General features: G+C 39.7%; 1 protein-coding gene across 4 annotated transcripts in view; it reads left to right on the plus strand.

Annotated features, from left to right (window-relative positions):
* The window catches only part of TRIM2 (tripartite motif containing 2), a 77,382-nt gene that overhangs the window by 51,768 nt on the left and 6,102 nt on the right, over positions 1 to 19,512 (plus strand). For all 4 annotated transcript variants that reach the window (XM_009283313.1, XM_009283311.2, XM_019473152.1 and 1 more), the window contains 4 exons: positions 6,833 to 6,936; positions 8,420 to 8,587; positions 15,031 to 15,199; positions 16,889 to 16,959. In XM_009283313.1, the coding sequence (XP_009281588.1) occupies positions 6,833 to 6,936; positions 8,420 to 8,587; positions 15,031 to 15,199; positions 16,889 to 16,959 (512 nt within the window). The remainder of the gene's footprint in view (positions 1 to 6,832; positions 6,937 to 8,419; positions 8,588 to 15,030; positions 15,200 to 16,888; positions 16,960 to 19,512) is intronic.

Genomic DNA, 19,512 nt, shown 5'->3' on the forward strand with positions numbered 1-19,512 from the left:
CACCATGAACTCTAGAAGTCTTAAATGTTTTCCAAAAAGTGCAGTGCCCTTTCTTTCTATTATGATGCAGTCATGACCATGTGCTTTATTTTGGAGTTCTGCCTCCTCCCCTTCTTCACCACTCTATCCCCCCAAAAAAGAAAAAATAATTAGAACAAGAGGTACACGTCTCAGAGCTTTTGCTTGATGAAACCTCTCAGGAGTGTCCACATTTGGGATATATGGATTGCTATTTTATTGAAAAACTGAGCTGAGAGTAATACTTCATCCTATTACATGTTCAGTTCTCAGCCACTGATTTCACAGAATGACCCTACATAGAGATGTCCCTCTGGGCTTCTGTGGGCTTATGTATGCATCGTCTGAAAAGTGTCTTAAGCCATTGCAGCTGTAATGCTCTAGCTTTTTACACTCTTCCAAAATATGCAAAATTAATGAAGACAGGTAAAACTGACATTTTCACAGGGATTGCCTTCACAGATTTAAGAGTTCATTTAGTTCCAGTTTCAGCTCACTGCAAAAAGTTTAAGGTGTTGTTCATTTGTTGATGAAGTAATGTAAAATAAAGTTTACCACTGTTTTCCAACACAACTGCGTATCTCTATTTTTGAACCCATTGTTGAATTCCTCTGATAGCCCTGGCCAAATCTGGATTTCTATTTTAAACTGGGCAAGATAAATCTTATATTTGGGCTGCCAGAAGCTCATACAGCTGTGTTGAAGAACCATACTATAATATTCCTAAGGGCATCTAAGTATATGGAATATGCTGTTGTATATATGCTGATATATGGGCTTTTATGTACAAGTAAATTGATCAGCTCCTAGCAGGAGATTGTTCTTGTGCTAGTATTAACAGAGATAGCATTAATACAACATTAGTACAGTTAAGTGCTTTCATTCATGGGGAATTGTGCATTGTATCTTTTGCCAATTCCGTGTTATTCATGGCTTTTAAAATGGCATATGGTTCTATTCAGACATTTTAAGGTCAAGCTATTGACTGCACATTCATACATTCGTGTATTCGTGAACAGAGTATTTCTTCCTTCCTCCTCTTCTCTCTCAATAATTTATATCCTCAACCTTTTTTTTAATTTTTTTTAAACAGGCATTATCTCTAAGAGTGTGTCCATGCAGTATCTGTGTAGCATGTACTTAGTTTATACAAATGAAAACAAGAATATGCTTATGATACCCAGAAAATAATCATTTCACAATGGTTTTTGCTACCTCTACAAGTGGTAGGAAGCACTGAGGTGAGAGGGAAGGCTTTTCCATTACCTTGCTTTTGTGCCTTAGACCCATGCTGAGCAGAGGTAAATGGAGGTGAGGGATGTTCACAGTGTCAGCCACTTCCACCTTCCCTGGTAAATCTCTCCCATGTCCTCCAAAGGAGGGTTAAGAGCCATGGGTGGCATCAGTTAGCTACTCTGTCCAGGAGACCATCTTGTGCTCTAGCTCTGCCATGCTGTGCCATATGCCTTGGTATTTTTTCTCTTCTGGCACTTTTCATGACTGGGTTCTTTGACACCATTTAGCAGTAGCGGTGCTATTTCCCACTTTAACTGCTTCTTCTCTTCATTTATTTATACTTGGGATTGGCATCAGATACAGCCAGATGGAGAGTTGGCTCTCTGCTAGAAAGTTCAATTTTCCTTTTCCTCAGACTGTTTAGTTGTCTGTTCAGTCATGTAACTGAGCATCTAAGTTTAGCTGGTACATTTACTGTGTGTAATTCACTCTGATGTAAAAAAAAAAAAAAAGTGCCTTTAACAGTACCTTCTGTCAGCCTTCTTACCAGGTGCGGATGTCATCTTCTGCTGTTACCAATCCTGAAAGCAAGTAAGAGCCTTACTGTGAGTTTACTCCACATAAAAACTCATGAACAAGGCCTGTGTAATAATAGCTTTACTGCAGTTTAAAAGGAGGCTTAGGGGGAGCAAAGGGATTCTTGATCAGGTGTTTCTTCTTTAATTTTCTCTGAAGGCCTCTGCCTGAAACTCTGTATTGGATTGTCCTGTTTGAAAGGAACAAGGCTGCCTATAGATATATACTTTTTGAGCTTTTGCAAAAATACAGGTGGGTTATATGGGTACCCATGTTCTTGAAAAAACGTGTATTTTCCCAACTGCAGTTAACTTCCTTGTATGGATGGTCTGGGGGAACCTTCTCCACTGTAGCAAGCAGCACCTGCTTCCTCCCATTAGCCCACTCCTTCTCTACCCTTCCAGCAAGGTCCTGTCCTGGACAAATTACAGCCTGGCTAAGGACATTGGAGAAGGAAGGGATTTGTACGTGTAGTTGTTTCCTGTAGTGCAGAAGTATGATACATGAAATGCAGAGGTCCCTCTGACACACTTTAATCAGTTGTTCTTCATTCTCTATTTCAGATCTCTGGAACAAACCCATTAATAAGTAGTATGAAATAGCGAGATGTTTTCTATACAGAATTTATATTTCTGTAGAAATAGGAAAGCCTAGTAATGGGGAAGTAGAATTTCATTTTCCAGTTTATTAGCTCAAATCCCTCTGAGGCTTGTCATGAAGTCTTTATGGGTTTGTAATGGCCAGTGTGAAATTTGGCCAGGCCTACATTGCATAGTTTTGCAGTCGTACCTGTATTGGATGGGGGCTGAAGAACTCTGACATCACATTGCTGGCAAAATCCCAAGTGTAGGTCTGATGTCCTGACGACAGAGACCTGGTCTTGGTTCGACTCATATCATTTGGGGTTTTGCTGCTGTACCAGCAGAGAACTGCTTGTGAGGTGCACCTACCCCTAGGATTTATGCATACCTAGCTGTGGCGGCAGGGGCTCTGCTGCACAAGCAAGGCTTGGAGGTGGTCTTGGCCAAGCTATTAGGGACAGATGCTGTGTAAAGCAAATTAATACAAATCAGCCCAAACTTCACTACCCACAGTGTGTGGGAGTATCTGCCAGAGTTCCTACTGAATTATTCACTCCTCTTTAGAGGTTATAAACATTGTGTGCCTTCATCCAACAAACTGATTGATTTTAAAACTTAGATTTGCATGGGAACTTGGATTAGAATCACTGATATTTATTTTACAATAAGCACATAGCTTGTTAACAATCTGATTTGGTGCAGTTTTACTACAGAGCCTTTTGTGTTTCAGCTGTATCTATTATGGCAGAGGGCATCACATCCTAATAACGTGTACGGTTTGACTAAATATCTTTTGGCACTCTGAGGAAAAAAGAAGCAAGGCTAGGGAACAAGAAAACAACTCCTTGATACCTGTCTATGCAGTATGTATGTAGACCTTTCCATGCTGTTTATTTTTATCCTTTTTTTCAGTACCACGTAGAGAACAGTCCAAGAAAAACTATTTGAAGTGTTGTAGGCAGGAAAGAAATGGTACTTACACAACATATTATGGCTACCTGCAACCTCTAAAGTCTCCCCATTAATCTGTAATCCTTCTGCAGGGTTTTTGTCTCTCTGAATCCATTCCCTTCCTGCGGGGGGCAGTGACATGTTTTTTCTTTGTGTTTTAGGAAGCTGGTAAATCTAGCTTAGCAAGCAGGGAGGTTATTACTCATATTAGTAAAACTTAGAAAGCAAAAAACGTTTCTTCTATTACTTGAGCATCAAAAATGTACGTTGTACAACAGGTTTGTCCAGATGCCCAACACTACAGAGCAGATTCTTATTGCAGTTAGAAGATGTTGACAATTTCATCATGTTTGATGTTAATGGGCTTTTAGATTTTTTTTCCTTCTTTTTGGTGAGATTCAATCTGGCCTGTATTGTGCAAGAATAAGAGATTGAAATTATGAAGCATTTTATGTGTGCTAGATTGTCTTGAGCTGAAAATGGATACTCTTTTGTTGAAAGCATATCTTCAAAGCTAAATTAATTGGTTTGTGCAGGCTACGCTCAGTAATACCAGAAGGAATTAGGTAGGGCTAAGGCAAATCTGATTGTTTATTTAGAGAACTGTATATAAAGATGATATAAAAGGACCTATTCCACAGGCCACAGATCTGCTTCCTAATAACTCTCTTCAGCCCGCTCTTTTGAAAACTCTGTTGTCCTCTCCCAATCCCAAGCAGCTTGCCACAGAAGTTGCAGTAAAATGTCTGTCTTTTCCTCCTTTGTGCCCTGCAGTAGCTCAGAACAGGAGGGAGGTAAGGCTAGGCAAAGACAGGCACAAAAGATGCAGGCTTTCATCTCCAAACCAGGCTGCTTGGGAAACACTGGAACGAGGATCCCACAACTGTTCCCTAGCCCCAGCCCAGTGCATTTGAAATGTTGATGCCTCCCTAGGCTAAAGAGTGATGAGTGACTGCCCATGACTGAGAGGAGACAAAGCATGGGGTGCCTTGATACAGAGGGGTGGTATCTTGCAGTGAAAGACTTGCTAAGACTCTCTCTCAGGCAGGTATGCTTATAAGGCAGGAATCTCTACTTACAAGAAGGAGCTGTCATCCTTTGGTATTACAGTCAGCTGCAGGAGCCTGCTTTTCCAGAGGCTGACGTACTTTACTACATGCTTTCCTCTCATCGTCTGAACTGCTGCCACTGCCTGTGCTTGGATTCAGATCTTTGCTGGCATAGTGAATTATTCAAATCAGAAAGGTCAAAGTTATCTATTTTCCTCTTGAACATAAGTTAGGAAATAAGCTGTGTTTCGCTAACCTCAGCTTTCTTCTTCAGAGAAATTTGTGCCACTGTAGAGGGGACTGTATAAAGGCCTGTCTGCAAATTAGGACCTATGTGATGGGTTTAATAGCTGCAAAGTGCTATGTACAAGGACGTTGCATGGAGCTAAATTGTATCTGCATGCTGAGTAATAAATTACTATTTCTTAAACTTACTGTGAAATGTGACTATGGCATTCCTGGGTAATTTCTTCTATTTTTCCTTTGATGTATGTTTACAAAGTCCCACTAAAGAACACTGAATAACTTTTTATATAGGTCTCTCTTATCTTTAAAAATGAAATTCCTTGACTTTCAAGAACATTTTTCTAAGGGTAAAGAGCATACATTCCATAATACTTGTGCTAGTTGGTTCCAGATGCTCTAGCTTACCCCTCCTCTTTTCTAACAAATGTTTTCCCTTTGCTCTCAGTAGTAAAAGGAATGTTCCTCCCTTTTCATCCATTGTCTTTGGCTAAAAGGCCAAAAGGAAACATCATTAGCATATGGTGGAAAAAAAATTCCTGCATGCATCCCTCAGGCACTGCTCATTAAAAGAATACACAGAAATGGCTGAAGTGTAGGTAATGCAATTGGTGTGTAACTCACTATTCCCTGAATGCGTACCTTCCCCTTGCAGTACAAAAATTGAGAAGTATTTGCCTTGTTCAGAGGGTGCAAGCACATGGAGTTCAAGAAAACAAGCCTTGAAACAAAGGGACATGCTCGCAGCACCAAGTGCAGAGGAATTAAATGTTACTTGTTAGCCGGTGACAGGAAATGTGCAACCCACAGCCATCACCACAGCAGAAAGAAGGGTTGTTAAGAGCATACACATCCCTAATGAAAGCTAAATACAAATTAGAGCTAATATGTATGTCTCATATTGGGCATCACAGAACAGTTTTAATCACTGAGCTCCAGGATATTTTGGACTGACTAAAAAAAAATACAAGTTTTTCAGTTAAAACCATATATTGAAACCAATTAATGTCTGATATGCAGCCAGTGAATGCTTGTAAAAATACTTCACCAGGAAAAATAGCGCTGCATCCAGGTCTTAGAAAGAATAGCTTATAGAGCCTTTTTGTTTCAAAATTCATTCATTTATTATGAATAACCTTGAGGTCCAAGATCATAACTGCAGTCTTGTCTAAAGACCCCTGAGCCTCCTTTACAAACAAAGCAGGAATTTGGATATTGTTCCTGTGCTCCAGGTGTAATTTGGACCAGCCACTTTAGGGCTGACCTTTTAAAGGTATCAGTTTGCTGTGTGACTCTCCTCAGAACATCTCAGAACAAACATCTAAGTAATGAGGCATCTAAACTTAATGAACTTGTGTGAAAAATTGACATTTTACAGCTCCTTATCCCCTTAAGCCACTGGGGAAAAGACTTACAGTTCTATGTAAATCACTATTGCCTTTGTCCTGGGTAAAAATGGGACCTCTGTGTGTGTATACTGCTTTATTAGAACAGTCTAAGGTCTTTGCAGAAGCATTCAGTCTCCAGGTGTTGGTCTTCATTGGCCCACATGTCCCAGTCATTCAAAACCAGTTCTTCATCTGAGTTTCCCTTCTAAGGGAATTTTTAAAGCCTATGACTGAAAACTGTGTATGAGTGAATAGGAAACTTCCCTGTCTTGAAATAGCCCCATCCAAAGTGATCACCGATATGTTTTACCTCAACTTTGTGACTTCACTGAGGAGATTTAACTAATTGTACTAAAACCTTGTCATCTGTCCAGGTTCTTATCTTAGCCTCTGTCTGTATGTTCCCATAGTACCACCCCTTTCATTGCCTTCCCAGTTGAATAAAAATCTGCAATTTAAAAAAAGTCCATCACTTACGAGAAAACATTTTACTAGTTCCCCCACGCAAGAGGCAAATTGTGAACACTTTGATTTGTGAAGGCCAAAGAGGTAATTATGTTGATGGGGGCTTAGATGACATACACGCCAAAGAGTAAGAACAATCCCTTCTTGTACTTAGAATTGTGAATCTGTTACTGAGATGGTTCTTTGAAGTTGTAGCAGTGATAAGAACTCTTCAAAATAGAAATCTATAGATCCAGGATGTAATAAATGCATGTATTGGCATTTAGGTCCTAACTGATTAGTACTGTCTAACCTGATTTCTTATGTGCTTTGTGTTCAATTTTAGGCACCAAAGGAAGAAACAAAGGGGAATTTACAAATCTTCAAGGTGTAGCTGCATCTACAAATGGAAAAATATTAATAGCAGACAGTAACAACCAGTGTGTGCAGGTATGAGGATATGCCACTATTCTATAGAATCACAGAATAGTTTGGGTTGGAAGGGACCTCTAAAGGTCATCTAGTCCAACCCCCCCCCGCCATGGGCAAGGACATCTTCAACTAAATCAGGTTGCTCAGAGCCCCGTCCAACCTGACCTGGAATGTTTCCAGGGATGGGGCATCCACCACCTCTCTGGGCAACCTGTATCTTTCTTTTTCTTCCTGCCCCCACACTTCTGCATTCTTTGTACTCCAGGAAAGACACATTTTGTACAATTCAAGCAGATACAGAAAATACAGAGGAAGCTCAACTTGTTTATCACCCGTTATCATTCTATCTTCTTGACCTGCAGCTATCTTTTTCAGATCTACACTATATCTAGTATGTTTATCAGAGTTTATTTCCCTTCCTTATGCTGTTTGGCAATGAATGAAGAAAACAAGTGGTGCAATAATTTGGAAAAATGCCTTTTTGTAAATATCATTTTACATTGTAAATTTATCACTCTGTGTTTCCAAATATAAATCTAGGGCAAGGTGCCACAAATATAATTTCTTACACAAATACAAATATGAAAATAAACATCTATGTAGATGTCATTTTCAAATGGCTTCTAGTCTACTTAATTGACTTTTCTGTCTGATATCATGAGCAAATCTTTTCTGTGGTAGCACCCCTGACACCCATGATTTCTTGGCTTCTGTAACCTGTGTGAAAATCAAGCTGTGTTTTTTCTTTTGCTTGCCATGTATCTTTTTTACCATTAACAATTTGTCATTGCTATTCGGGCTGCCCATGTGGTAGCAATGAACAAGGCAGCAGTGTGTGGCTTGTTCTTCAGTATGTGAGAACCAGCAAGACACATGCAGTAAGAACTCATTTCCAGGCCTTTTCAAAGAGACAGAGTCACATATTCATCAGCATCCTCACACTTTGTAATTTGCAGCCACTTCAGAGGAACTTCAGTGTCTGCCTGGCTTGGGGACACAACCAGTGGACTGAATTTTGCGTGGCTAAAGCATCTCTCAGGAAATGGCCTAGTACTTATCCCTAAGTCAGAGAATTAAATTCTGAAATTCTCTTTTAGCTTCTATTCCTATCTTTTCTACAGACTTAGTGTTTGACTCTGGCTGAGTCACTCAGTGCCTCAGTTTCCTCATTTCTAATATGGAAATAATCCCACTTCCTTCCAGCTGTGAGGGACATTGTGAAGCTTAATTCACTAATGTTTGTAAAGTACTTTGAGATCACTGAAGAAACAGTGCAATGTAAGTGCAGAGAACTTCTTTATTTTGAAATTAGGGTCTAGGTGGAAGCCTTTTCTTAATTTAGGCATACCACTTTCAAATATGGACTGTATAAAAGTGCTTTATGTTCCTAATTCTCTTCCGGACTGTAGTGTTCATTAGTGACTAGCTAAAATCTAAGCTCCAAGAAATAGATGATGTTATTATGCAGACTTAATTTTAAAATGAATGTTTTCTGTTACAGATATTTTCCAATGATGGTCAGTTCAAAAGCCGTTTTGGCATACGAGGAAGGTCTCCTGGCCAGTTGCAGCGGCCAACAGGAGTGGCTGTGCATCCCAGTGGTGACATCATCATTGCAGATTATGATAACAAATGGGTTAGCATATTCTCATCAGATGGAAAATTTAAGGTACGAGTTACCATGTGAACTCTCCTGAGCTTTCTCTGTCTTACAGAGGAATGCAAAGTAATGGTTTTTTTTGGTCAAGAAACTACATAGTTTGGTAGTAAGTTAGTCCAAATTCCATTGTTGTGATGTGGAAACACATGACACAGACACATTGTACAATTAATAGGAAGAGGTCACAGCTGTGGTGCTAATGTCATACCAAATAGAGATGATATGTTCCATTTTACAGTTCTGTGTACGAGGTGCTTGGATGCCTTTCCATAACTTATAGTCAAGGATAGCTAATGTAATCAAGTCTAGTTGGACTAGCTCAACAACCTTCGTATCATTAGTATTCTGATTATACAGTACAGTGTGTGCATATATGTATATACACACAGACAGACGTAAAAACTTATGAGGAGGACGTGAGGCTCTTCAGTGACATATGGAGGAGAAAAATAAGGTAGCAGACTGATGGTTACTTCTTCTATTTACTCCATATTTTTCCTTATTGGAACCATCCTTTCCTGATGGTTACTTCTTCTATTTACTCCATACGAATCAGCAAATCAAGTGTATAATTAATGTATGATCCTGTTGGTAATAAATGCAAGGAAGGGCAACCTAGGATGTTGTTCCCGTGCTACAGCATAGACAGGAATGTTTTAGGTGGGGTGATGTGCACTGGAAAAACTGAATGGCAGTAATAATGTTTTAGGTTTCAGAAATCAGAAGTTCTGAGAAAAGCGCACCTCTTATTTTCATAGCAACTCTGACCCCTTTAATAGGAGTAAAACAAGAAGGCAGCTACTACACTACACTGATGCTTGCCAACCTGCAATATTTATTTTGCTTGGGTTCAGGTGCAATTCCAGAGAGAATTAAAGGTTGCCTCCATTTGGTGCTCTTCTCTGAATGCAGGTTGTATGTATGCTAGAAATAGCCACCTATAGCAGACCGAGTCTGGCGATGTATGCTAGAAATAGCCACCTATAGCAGAGGTTAGCAGTACATACTGTTCAGTGAGATAAAAGACCTGCAGGGAGTTTTCTACCATAGTTAGTTAGTTCTAGAGTCCTGCATTGGAGAGAAATTGCCTGTTTGGCTAGTTTTCTGGCAGCCTAATGACCAAAAAGCTCAGGTCCTCAGCTGCTCACGTGTGTACCAAGAAATGGCCTTCCTTTGAGTAGTCTTTGCAAAGTGACAAATGCTATAGCAAATAGGCAATTGTGCTTGCATAGTCCTCAGTGACCTCCATCTGGGAAACAGACGTGTATGCTTTTAAAAGTATCCAGATCCTATGTAGACTTGAAGCTAAAATAAAACAATACTAATATGCAATGCAAGCATTAAAAAAATATAAATTACTTGCATTTGCAGAGTATGTGATTTTCCTTGTTAAGTAGTTTTGAAAATGTACAGCTACACAGGAAAACTTTGATTTTGGCTGAAGTCCTTGAATGAAATGAAGACACCAAAACAAAACCAAAGAAAGATGTAATTTAGTTAAGAATCCAAGTACTCTGAGTAACCTAAGTGTGTTTTAAATAATTATTAACATCTTTGATGTGAACTGGCTTGATCTGGACACAGAGAATGGAAGGCTCATTTTCCTTCCTTCTCAAGACATGCCGTAAATCCAGCATTTCGGATGGTGCCAGCTCTGGAGGAAAAAGCCATGTCTCTGGAGGAGCCAGGACCCTATGTGCTGCATGTTACCAGCAGGGAGACAGGTATTGAAAAAAATGAGTTATTAAGGTAGTTCCTCTGATGTGGAGCCTAGCTTTGCTTTTAGTCAATGTTTTTGTTGGATTGCAAGAGCTATGTAAAGCTGGCAAAGTTTGTGTGGTTAATACAAGTTAATATATCGGACTTTATAGTTCTTGGGAGTAGACTGATTAAATGAGAGATGAAACGATATAAAAGACTATTTTTAGATTGGATGCAACAGGCTATATTTATGAGAGAAAAATATAAGAATGTTTGTAGAAGCATTTTATATACGGAGGGCAGGCATAATCACATACTTGAAGCACAGGACGCGGATATAACAGATCTAGCCTGTGGGAATCTGGGCAAAGCCTTGCAATTTCTTGTGTGTTGGCAATGGTAATTCTTACAGGGGCTTTGTCAAATTAAATTGGGCAACTCTTGCTAAGATACACAGAGAGACAGATAAAGGGATAATGGTGTTTCCCTTCAAAGGACTGTGCCTGCAAGTCATTGTATAGGATCTCTGATGCAGATGGTCTGCTAGTTGTTAACTCAGCGTTATCAGGGGGCTGTTTTGAACTTAATCTAACTATTTTTGTTGTTGTCCCCTTCTTTCTGTACTTATTTACACTTACTCTCCCTTAGTGGCATTTTAATAGTCACGTGAGCCAGAACGCAAATTTCCCCTGGAGCCAGGCCCAGGCATCTCCCTGATGACAGCACTGGGCTGACTCATTCCAGCAACCTCCACTGCCAGGCAGAAAAGTGTCACCTTCCTCAGTCGCTGGTAGCAACAGAGACAGAGCTCCCTTTTCTCAAGGCTGTAAAACTTGCATAAGGCAGAGGTGGACAAACCCTAATCTAAGGTTACACCAAAACACGAGTCTCTTAAAATGAAAGGCTGTATTATCCTGTGAACGATAAAGCCTCAGATAGGGTCTTAGGAATTGGGGCTTCTGTTTCTGGCTATGCCACGGGTCTCACAGGTGGCCAGTGATCTTCCATTTCACTTCCCAGTGCTTTATTTTCCTCATCTATAAAAGGCAGATAACAGTGCTGGCTTCCTCTGTAAATTACTCTGAAATTGCTTAAGAAAACTGTTAGAGAAGACATATTGCCAGGCTAACGAGAGAACGCATGCTGCAACAGCAGTATCAGCTTCTGCACCAGTGGTAGTCTTCAAACCTAGTGAAGGAACTGGAGAACAGGGCCAAGAGAATGATTCTCAGTCCTCTGAAGAGAGAATTACTTTCTTTCTAGTCTTGAAGGGTTGTATCTAAGATAGCTTATTATCAGCCAAACAGGGCTGCAAGTCAAGTTAAGATCAAGTTTAGATGAGTGGGAAAAGATGAAAGGAAACATTTTATCTGTCAGACTTTCATTTTTTCTTGTCTAGTTAGAAGAATTAAGAAGGGACCTGCTTGAAGCTGGTTGCATGTTCAGATAGGAATAGTTCTGTGGAATGTGGTTAAGTGGTCACAGTTGCATTAAGACAGTCACATGAATGATAAATCCATCTATTGTGCGACATTGCAATGTGTGACAAAGCTGTATCTCTATATTAGGGAAGTTCTCAAACAGGAAAAGAAGGTATGTTGAAAGTCTGTAAATTAATTCCTGACAATTGCAAACCTTTCAGACAGCAAGAAGATTGATTGAGTTAAACCTAAAGCCCTAACACACCTACTTCTACAGTGGAAAAGTCTTTATTAATTTTTATATAGGCTAGCTGATCTTTTTACCTCTAGGAATATCCCACAGTAGAATATTTTCCACCCGGGTAGGGTGACTTTATAAACACATATTTGAAAACCAGTCTAAAATTATAAGAGCCTATAAAATAAGGGACATAATGTCCTTGACTGAATTCAATTAAACACGTTATTTGTATTAAGGGTTCAGATGATTCATTATACTTTATTCATTTCTAATGGCAGAAAAGTCTGAAAATACTTCCATTCATACACTTAACAGGAGTGACTGGGTTTCATAATGTTCTGTTCTAAATAATCAAACCTATAATTCTAAGAAACCTTCTGAAATAAAAATATACAAAGCATATGTTCAGCCAGACCCAGTAATGTGTCATCAGCATATTTTGATCTAAACTGAAAACAGAGATTTTTAGTAAAAAGGACTGCAAACTCTAGCTGGGCATAATTTATTGCTGCCTGCAAATTATATTTTAAATCCTGGCCCAGGAATAGTGATTTTTATTACTCTTCTCAGGACCAAGTGCCCATTTATGCAGTACATGATTTATTCATTTTTTTTTTCATATGTATTTATATGGGCAGGAAGACACTGTACTCATGAGTCTGAGTCATTTTTCCATAGGAGTCCTGGAAAGATGGTAAGGAGGTGGTGCAATGCACAAGCAGACAAACACACGGGCATCCCAGAGGAAAGAAGGGAATATGATTTAATCACCCCAAAGGAAATAAATCCACTGATTTGCATTTGATTTATGTTTTTGCTGCTTTGTTGTTATGCAAACCTGAATACATTTTGTAGGCCTGCTCATGTCTTTCCCCAGTGAACCTAAAGTCATTTTTAATAGTTTTCCCTGGGGATATTTTCACATGATTTAATTAAGTGGTTTTTGCCTAAATATTTAGCAATTTATAAGAGCATATGTACCTGAACATAAAACAGACAGATGATCATTGCATGTTGGCTAAGCATAGTCTTGAAGCTGCAAGATTTACTCCCTGGAGTTTTCTTTATTTGAGGCTGAAAGAGGTTGTGTAGTGGTGACTTTGTACCAGATGGCCTCAGGGAACCTAGATGGCTTTATTTTGGGATGGCTCCTATTTTTACCTGCAACCCCACCTATGTGACTGTACTGTGGAACAGGAGCATGGGGCTTACTAAGGGAGTTGAGCTCCTTCAGATACTAACATGGTTGTTTGCTTTGAAAACATTAGGGAATTGAGAAATGAGTTAGGTAATGGATCTTCTCGTGCCCTGTAATCTGTCCCACCTTGATAATTAGCCACAGACTAACAAAGCTTCAGCTACTCCTCACCACTTGTAAAAGGGAGGGGAGAGGGGCAGAGAAGTCATTGCAAGAAGCATTACTTGTCCTAGGTGGTGATCTGTCCCACCCTGCAAAGGCAGTGAGGTGAAAAAATGGTCTTGTTTCATAAAAAGGACTAATATCTTAGTATCTATTCCATTTAAATTCCTATGGAAACAGGAAATTATGCTCTCCACCAAGGATATGGACCTCAGTTTGTAGGGTCTCTCTCGCAAATTGCTACAGGATCTGAAAGTTCTGGGATCCATAATTTCAACACAGCCTGTTCAGTGGATTGCCTGTCAAGCACAGTAAAGAGGCTGGAAGGAGACCAGACTTTTGGAACCAACCTGCTTCCAAATCTGTCCATCATTTAAAAAAAAACAAAAACAAAAAAACCCAAACAGAAAGCATGTTGCTGCATTCAAAAAACAATCCCCCCAAACAATTAGGTGGTATTTTTATAGCCTTTTTTTAACTGAAAGGTCAAAACTCAACTGATTTTATGTAGATTGGACCAGTTTCTAGAATCTCTGCCTGAAAAAGAGCACAATGGTGAAAAATGTGAAATGGGTGAGGTGATCCTAGAATCTTCTTGGGTATATGCCCAGGTAGCTCATGGGTTCTTTGAAGGCTTTGTCTCAATTTCTGCTTGCTCTGGGCTGGATGGGATGCTGTTGCTTAGATCCCCTTCTTAGATCCCCTTCTTTTTGATCCTACTAAACAATGCTTCTAACATTTTCTGATCTATTTTGACAGCTCTCTAGTCTTTCCAAATAATTCACTGTGTGTGAGATCCACCTCATCTCCACCGAAGGTTTTTCCATTGATGCAATATGGAATACTGTATACAGTTCCCCTGCTGTTGCTGATTATGCTGGCAGATGGTTTTGGTAGTCACAAGGCCTATTTAAAATGTTGGAAATGGTTTTATTTACCTAAGACAGGAGCAAGCCTTGATTTGTTTAGTGTTTCAAAGATTACTTTATTTGCTGTTTAGCCGCACGATCCTATCTCCTTTGCAGGTTTCAGCTGACACTTCATGTGTCTAAGCAGCAAGTGAAGCAATCTCATGTGGATCATGTGTATTGGTGGAAGATATAGAGGTTAGCCTGAGCTTTAGGTCTGCTCAAATTCTTTCCAAGATCACTCAGAAGCTGCATGGTGTCTCATCCACCCAAGAAAGGCAACAGAGGACATCATAGCCTACATCCCACCCAGCTCTGATGCTCCAAGAATGAGCTCTGACTCCTTTGATGTAGCAGGCAGTGGTAAAGGCATGTTTCCCTGTCCATAACCAGGTGGTCGTTGGACTCAGGAATAGTATGCAATAGGAGGCAGAAGTCCTTTATGCCTGTCCTATCCTACTGGTGCACTAGTGCTGGCTATACAGCCATTTGTGATGGTTTCTGACAGATGCTGTAGTTTATCAAGACATAAAAATCTGATGATTGTTTTTCTCATGAGTTGTATATTTGGACTCAGTTGCTGAGGTGGCAGATTTTCCACTCTAGAAAGGACATACAGAAAGCAGTCTTTCTTTTCAGCTGAAGAAAAAATTATGAAGTACACAATAAGAGCTGATAAAAACAATCACTTCCCGCTGGGAAACTTTTGATGACAAAAATGTCTCTCTATCCCGCTGTGTGCCTGTGATGCAATCTTTGAACTGTACTAACTTATTTCTATCACGCCAACATATTTTCCTGTCTTGTGTTTTCCCTTTTAGGCCAAAATTGGGTCCGGAAAGCTCATGGGCCCTAAAGGTGTTTCTGTGGATCGTAATGGACACATCATTGTAGTGGACAATAAAGCATGCTGTGTTTTCATCTTCCAGCCAAACGGAAAAATAGTCACCAGGTTCGGTAGTCGAGGAAATGGTGACAAGCAGTTTGCAGGTACACTTGATGGTAATATGTAAACCCCCTTTTCTTGCCTCTTCTGCTCACATTTGCATGATGTTTGAGCATGTTGAAGACGCTATATCCTACTCGTTTTTCCTGGGGTGGAAAGGTTCTACTAAACATACAGCTCCTATTCACTTCACCATTTGTTTAATTGGTCAGGAAGACTGCAACATCTGTTCTGCAAATGTAGCTGTAACCAGATTGTTTTAGCTGCCTCTCTGTGCCTGGAAGCATTTCAAATCACTGACCCAAGAAAGACTGATCTTAACTAGCATTTAATAAATGCTTTATAATGCCCACACTCAGCTGTTCATGATAATCAACTCAAACACCATGCTTTGCATTTCAAATGATCAGATACACATTAACCAATGCCGTAAGTGGTATCTCCCCATTAGAAAATGAGTGTAACGGGATAGTGTTAAGATTGAGATCAGGAAGTTGCAGTTATGCAAACGGAAAATGCCAGTTTGGGGAAATTGCCATTTATATTCAACTGACTGCTTGCACACGATGTCTTTTAATTAGAACATGCAGTTAAGCTTAAAAAAACCCAACTGATATATTTTGAGTGAATAGCTGTTCTTTCACAATTTGAAATGAAGATGCCAAATTACATATGCAGGTCATTTTGCAGGTGTTGGGTCGCTCTGAATAAGTAGTTATAGATTGGTCTCATGTTCTGACTGGTTCACAGCACAAGAGAGAAATAGCATCAATGGTATAACTGCTTTTATCTTACTTGAGATGTCTTGCAAAGTCTTGGGGCACAAGTGCCATATATATAATTCATGAGAGCTTTGGCTCTAACACAGCTAAGTGTCACCAAAATTTTCTGGGTATGTCCAATTTCTGTAATTTTAAAATTTGTAAGAACACCTCCTGAAAATAAGTGTGCAAATACTCTGTAACAGTGCATTTGAGAAATGTATCACCTCTTCTTGATGGTAGGTTACATACAACAGGTGAATTGTCATTACTTGAATGTTTTCAGTGTAAAGGTTTTCACCCTTTTTATAGTTTACACTGATGTACTGTGAAAATTAAAACCGAGTTCTGATCTGTTAAATAACTCAAAATAGCACCAAGTATTTTGATTCAGGTACTTGCCTGTTTTCAAGCTACCATTTGTTTTTTATTCAAGTTTGTGCACATAGTTCAATACACAAAGTAAAGTGAAAAATGCACTTTTTTCCCTGACAGTGTTCTTCTAAGTAACTTTTGTATTTCTCCTAAAACTTGTTTGCTCAAATGCTTGTAAGAAGTGAGCACACAAATCATGGAAGATTTCAATTAAGACTTTACATGAACATTTTTGAGAACTATTTTCAGTGTATACACAACTTTATGCCTAAGCACGACATTTTTGTCTTGTTAATAAGCACATAAATATCTACGTAGTCATCTGTATACGAGAGAAGAAGGAATGAACAATGCTTATTGATAACACTAGTTGACAACTTGTTGAAAAAGAAATTATTTATGTTTACAAAAAGGCATGCTGAGCTTTTTAAAACATGAAATGAAATTACTCTTAATTTGAAATTGATATTCCCAATTTGACTATTATTGCTCAGAAGCCAAATATAATATTCTGGCAGGCTGAATAGTTTTTCTGATTTCAGCAAACTTTTTGATTTAGTGGTATTATTATTATTATTATTTTTCTTCCTATTGCAGGTCCTCATTTTGCAGCTGTAAACAGCAACAATGAAATTATCGTTACAGATTTTCATAACCATTCTGTCAAGGTACTGTCAATTAATGGCAACTTGGAAAGCTTTTTATTTTATCATGGTACTTTCTTGGGGAAAATAAAGTATTGTTAAGAACAAAGAGATCACACTCTATATGTATGAGGTCTGAGGTAAGGACTGCACGTTCAGAGACCTTTGCATGCAGTGCATTGCTTAATGGAGATGTAATCCGTTGCCTTTGTTGCCACTATAATGTTCTCTAATTCAATTGCTTAAATGTAAGTTGTACCTGAGATAAATAATATCAACTTAGTTATTTTTATTAGCTCTCTGCCAAACCTGTTATTTACCTTATGTTCTTTCCTATTTTAAGTAAGTCTGGTAACTGCTTTTGAATTTCCCAGTAAAAGCTTCCCACATTTCCAGTTGAATAAAATTATAACAAAGTAAAAGATACCTGACAATGTTTAATTCCATACCTATAAGCTTTAAGATTACTGGATCCATTTACAACCCGATACTCTTAACAACTGTGTAACACAGACCATCAGTTTTCATCCAGTACCTCCTGCACTGGGCAGAACTGGCCACTAGTCCTTACGCCTATGGGAAGTCCTGACTCATGGCCTGTTAAACAGTCATGGTAAGATAGGGTGGTATATTTGTTTGTCCCAATAATAAACCAAAACAAGGATACATGTTGAGATGTCATGTGGGGGAAAATGTATGTGAAGGAGCTACAGGGCATTTCAGAAATCACTCACCTGTGCATGTTTGTTTTCAGGCCATGACACTCCCTTTCAGGCACTTTCTGTGCCCTTTTTCCCTCTCTCAATACGCAGCAGCAGCAGCAGGAGGACACAGGCAGCAGAACGCCGTCCTGCCCAGGTTCTCAGGCCATGTGCACCGGTCCCACACACCGGTGAAATCCCTGGGATTTCACCTAATGGCTGCCTGTTCTGATTGAATACAAAGATAAACCCTCAGTCCAGTTCTTCAGTGTTCATAACTGAAATGATAAATCTTATGTTTTCACCTGAAATAGGAAATCACTGTCTGAGCATAGATACCCTCGTGTCCTGAGTGGCGCTGAATCATCTAGCTTTTGAATAGCGACCTTGCTCTTGTATCCTTTTGGAACTAGAGAGGAAGTAGCAACTCATGTGGTTTGGATTACAACAAAGAAACCAAGACTGCTGCAGGAGCCCTAAAGCAGATTGTTTACGTGGTTTAGCAGCAGGAGGCCTATGACTCCATAAATTACCCCTCCGCCAGGGCTTACCACGGTAACAAGAATGCCTGGAGAGAGTTAACAACGAGGGCAAACTAAAATGAAAAAAAGCAAGTGAAGACATGTAAGAAGTGTGGCATCTTAGCGAATTCATAATTATTGCATTCCTAATGAGAACAGAGCATTCCCGTCTGTCTCTGGTGTGACTCAAAGGGATAAAAATGTTATTTGTTACAATTTGGTACTAACTGGAAAAGAGTCTTATTTTTGTAGTGTTCTCTAAATCGGTACAGCTAATTGTTGACACTTTGGAGAGCAGTTTATAATCTGGGTGATGCTGTTGTCTTTTGTTAGATGGTGTGGAAAGAGCAGAGAGTAAATTTTGTTTTAAATAATAAATAAATAAATACATTTCACTCTTTGGGTCCCAAAGCCTCTTCCTGCCACCAGAGTCTTGAAATAAACATCCTCACTCAGCAACATTATCCTCCCTCCTCCATTAACCTTCAAGCACCGTCTTTCCTTCAGGCATCTTCTATGGAAAACCCTACTCAATGTAGGCTTCTCTCTCATTCGTCACTCACCATCCCCATTTTAACCCAGGGAGAGAGCAATACATCTTTGCCTGTTTTTTTTCTTATTAGTTGACTTTTTTCTACCTTCTTTCATCATCTGAGGCGCCAACCTGGCACTTCATTAATTTCCTCCCCCAAATGCTTTTTCTCTGTTCACTGCGGGTGTTCAAGAATAGGATGATTTCCTCACATCTTCCACCTTCTTAGCACGTCAGTGTGCGCTTGGCACTTGTCAGGTCTTTGCATTTTCTTTTGCAAGCCACAGCTGGTCTCTAAGAACGCTGGACCTCATGGCACAGCTGGGCCTGGGTACTATGGTACCCATAGTACCCTATGGTACTATGTAAATGACACATCCTGTATCTCACTTGGTCCCATTGGTGCATCCAGGTCACTGACAGAATAGTCATTGATCGGTTCCATCTTTCTGCTGTCTAAACCTGTTACTCACCATCACAGAGAATTCAGTTGCTGAACTGTCTATGCAGAGAGCAGCACGCCGTCATTCTCAGTATGTGTCAGATTATGAAAGTCAGAGAAGAATGCATCTGCTCAGCTGTGTTTCTGTAGGACTGACTCCCAGTGCTGTATCTGCACTCAGCTCTTCTTAATTCAAGATGCACAAGCTGCAGAGGGGTTCCTGGGGCCCTTCACCTCTGTGTCTGAGGTGAATCTGATCTGAAGTGAGAAGGGAAATACTCTGTGGTGTAATGGAGCTGGAGGGAGAGATGGGCACCTTTTCTCCCATCTTCAGTGTGTATGTGTGTGTAGGGGGGGGGGGGGCGTGATCCTGGGGGCTTT

This window comes from Aptenodytes forsteri, unplaced genomic scaffold (genome assembly GCF_000699145.1).
Source record: "Aptenodytes forsteri isolate BGI_AS27 unplaced genomic scaffold, ASM69914v1 Scaffold6, whole genome shotgun sequence".
In the NCBI taxonomy this organism is placed as follows: Eukaryota; Metazoa; Chordata; class Aves; order Sphenisciformes; family Spheniscidae; genus Aptenodytes; species Aptenodytes forsteri.